Source organism: Cibotium barometz, chromosome 28 (assembly GCF_041138505.1).
Source record: "Cibotium barometz isolate CiBa-2024 chromosome 28, ASM4113850v1, whole genome shotgun sequence".
Lineage (NCBI taxonomy): Eukaryota > Viridiplantae > Streptophyta > Polypodiopsida > Cyatheales > Cibotiaceae > Cibotium > Cibotium barometz.
The window spans coordinates 22864789-22868239 of NC_141073.1; the positions used below are offsets into that span (position 1 = coordinate 22864789).

At 42.3% G+C, this 3451-nt stretch overlaps 1 protein-coding gene across 1 annotated transcript; it reads right to left on the minus strand.

The window, feature by feature from the left end:
- Nucleotides 1-581: 581 nt before the first annotated feature.
- Nucleotides 582-3188, minus strand: LOC147622655 (LIM domain-containing protein WLIM1-like). Its single transcript, XM_086822204.1, has 5 exons — nt 2839-3188; nt 1610-1709; nt 1470-1519; nt 1272-1358; nt 582-1176 (listed from the first exon to the last, which is right to left on the minus strand). The coding sequence occupies exons 1-5, from the start codon at nt 2971-2973 to the stop codon at nt 967-969; spliced, it is 582 nt and encodes a 193-aa protein (XP_086678330.1). The 5' UTR covers nt 2974-3188; the 3' UTR covers nt 582-966.
- Nucleotides 3189-3451: the final 263 nt, after the last annotated feature.

Here is a 3451-nt window from a genome sequence, read left to right on the forward strand (position 1 = left end):
CTTGCCAAATTTAACAGCACAAAATGTAAGCCACTGGAAAAAAAGGCAAAAAACACATAGGGACGTAAACAAGCATGGGCGATGACCTGCAGCTTCATAGGCGAGTTGTTGAGTATTTGCACTCTTGAACAGAAATCCCACTCACCTCGGCCATGTCGTTCTTCCCCTACAGGCAAGGCTCAAGCCTCTCCCTGCTCCCTGCAGGTTGAGCTTGAAGAGGCGCAGCATCATTAACTAATTAGCAGCATCTCTACGCAGAAAGAAGAAGTAATGCAATGACCTAGACTTGAGAAGATTTGGCTCATATTCAAGAAACAATTAGTCACTCAGAGAAGATGCCATGCCACTTGGCAGCACCTTCTGGTGCCCTTCCTCTTTTTAATCCTTGCCAAATTTTCTGAAGCTCATAGAGTTAGTCAGCATACCTCAAAAGTATGCAAGTGGAAAACATTTCTGGTTCCATTTTATGTCAAGTTCATCAACAACTTGACCGTTCATCAGCTTTCCAGCTCAAATAGACACTTTGCCAGATCTTTATTTAGAGGAACAAGTAGAATGAAATCTAGATCTCAAGAGCCATGTAATAAAGATCACATGTGTAGGTTAGTACAAATCCTACAATAGACTTCAACATCCTATGTTAAATCTTACAGCCTACTCATTAGATGCACACCACGTGCATCGGAAATTCAGCAAAGGCTGCTTTTATGCATCGATACAAAAACCAGTACATAAGAATAAATAATAATGCTGGGGTAGACAGCTTATCTATCTATACTACTCACATGAAACAGCACTCAATATGGAAAGTCTGGCCTCGCACTTTGGAAAGCACAGTATCCTAGGATACAATAACATACTCTCATGACAACAAAGCTGCTTAGCCACCCAAGGATCTGGCAAGAGATTAAAATATACATTAAACTCCGGCTCAAAAAAAAAACCATTCACATTTAGCCATAGAGCTCACAAATTCCCATCTTCTTCGGCAACTGCCTTCACAGGTGGCACTTTCTCTAGCTGACTGTAGTTCCCTTTCTCCTTGAACAGCTGTGCATGATGGTGTCTGCAATATAACCGACCCTCGTGTGCTATATGGTTGGAGGGAGTTAGGCTACACCCACCATGGCAGCACTTAAAGCATGCCTTGTGATAAGTCATTCCATCAACGCTAACCTGCATGACAATGAGAAGTAAACAACAAAAGCAGTGTTTTAGACAACTTTAGCATAGAAATGACCTTTGGCATAATAATCAGCGAAAACTTTTACCTTCTCAATTGGATAAACAGTCTTTCCACAGGCGATGCATTTTTCTTGTGTTCCAGAGAAGATAGACGAAAACTTTGTGGGAGTCTTCTGCTAGTAATAAAGAGAAGATCTCCATTAGCACCATCAAAATCATTACTTCTACAAACCAACCAAGCCATGATCCCAAAAAAAACATACGTAAGCCAAACAATTCCATACCAATTCACCATCAAGACCCTTATCGGCAGACTTTGGAGTCTTGTGCACACCTGCATTCACAAACAGACACGAAGAAGCTCGAAAAACCATCTGCACAAAAAGCTATGCTCAAAACAAGCTCAAAAGATTCACATAAAAACCTGTCTCAAAACTCTTCTCCAGACTTCCAGTCCTCTTGAATAGCTGGTCAAAGTGAGGTTTGCAATACAACGTTCCTTCAAATGATGAATAATTGCTCAGCTGGAAATAGTTCACATAGAAAAAGGAAACGGCTTAACACGATGAGACAAATGTAGAACTACATTTCATACATATCTCCAAAGACACACACACACACACACACACACACACACACACACAAAAAAAATGTTGAAAAGGGTGTAAAATCAACCAGCTTGCATTTAACTCAATAAAATCATTATGCCACCCTAGAGGAGCATATCTTCCAAACAATGTAGGAATTGATAATGACCAGAGCAAAGCATAGTAGATACAAGCTATATAAAAAAGGTACAGCAAATTGAGCAGCAGCGAGATTCAAGAATAGCTACTTCAAACTCCTGTCCAAAAAAGGACGTTCATAGAATGAATACTTGCTTAGTGATTACTACACATAGGTGAACCGATCCATTAACTAAATCCTTAGAGCTTTGCTTACTACACATAGTAGGTTTGGATAGGATCACCAAAAAATCCAGTATTTCATTACATGCAGTGAACAACCCTAGTCAGGCTACAGCAAATCAAGAAAATCCTTGGATCAGCTAGCAACATTCTCATGTGAAAACTTAAAATCAAGCAGCAGCATCTCAATAGATCACTGGAAATTTCTAATTCTAGCAGCAACATTTGAATGGGACTCTGATAAACCCTAATTCAAGCAGCCACGTCATTAAGAACCCTAATCACAAAGGCAACGGAGTCATAGAGAAACTCCAGAGCGTATGGCAGCATGTCAGTGAAGTGTCAAAGAAACCCCGGATGGAGCAGCAGCATATCATTTGCAAGGCATAAAAATTTCAAAGAAGTTACAGATCACGAAGCCACATTTCCACGAACCCCCAAAATCCCTGGAGAAGGCAGCACCAGAGTGCAGTCACTACGTGTGTGTGCGCGCGCGCACACACAAGTCACTGAACATGAATGCAACGGAATTATATCAGCCGTTGAGAAAGCCTCGCGGTATACCATGACTATGGATTCCAGTGAAAAAACCCTGAAGAAGGAGACAATGATCATGGATGCAATGCCCTACGGGAAATCCATGACCATGGATCCACTAACCACCCCTAGTGAAGAGCCTCAAGCTGTGATTACACTGACGAAGGCACTAAGAAACCCCAACAGACAGATGCTATGGAAAGAATACCTTGAGGGTGCCCTTGCAGTGGTTGCACCGGAAGCAGGCCTTATGGAAGACAACCCCGTCGGCCGTGAGCTGATCTACGAGGTACACAGTCTTCTCGCATGCCTTGCATTTCTGCTGTGTTCCGGCGAACGCCATGGCCGACAGAAAGGCTCAGCGAAGATAGCTATGGCTCTGTAGAAGGAATGGCTATGGCGAGCAAAACCTCTGCAGCAAGTGACGATGGAGATGGAGATGGAGATGGAGATGGAGATGGAGATGGCCTAACAGGATAAGAGAACCAGATGCATTGCACACTAGGAAACACAGCAACGAGCAAAATGTAATGATGTGATGAAGACGACGTCGTAGAAACCCATATGATGTTGCCCTTATACGCGGACCCCAACTTTCTCACCAATACAGTTGAATCCACCCTGTCTGTAATCCTACTTCAAATTTTTGAATTACTTAGGGCAACGTTTACCTTAGATTATCCCCATTTCTTGAATTTCCTTCTAAAGAATATTCTTTTGAATGTCTCTTAGCTGTCCCACTTTGGTGGAAATAGACTTTTTCTCCATAACAGCCTTGAAGAGCACCCCCATGATCCCCCAATGTATGGCCCCACCTAGTA

Bases quoted from the DNA above. Each gene is read 5' to 3' on its own strand.
- LOC147622655 (XM_086822204.1), bottom strand. From the start codon at position 2,973: ATGGCGTTCGCCGGAACACAGCAGAAATGCAAGGCATGCGAGAAGACT. The intron at 1,520-1,609 runs GTTTTTATGTGA...TTGTGAATGCAG, and splicing joins GGAGAAGAGTTTTGAGACAG to GTGTGCACAAGACTCCAAAG. The intron at 1,359-1,469 runs GTATGGAATTGT...TATTACTAGCAG, and splicing joins AGGGTCTTGATGGTGAATTG to AAGACTCCCACAAAGTTTTC.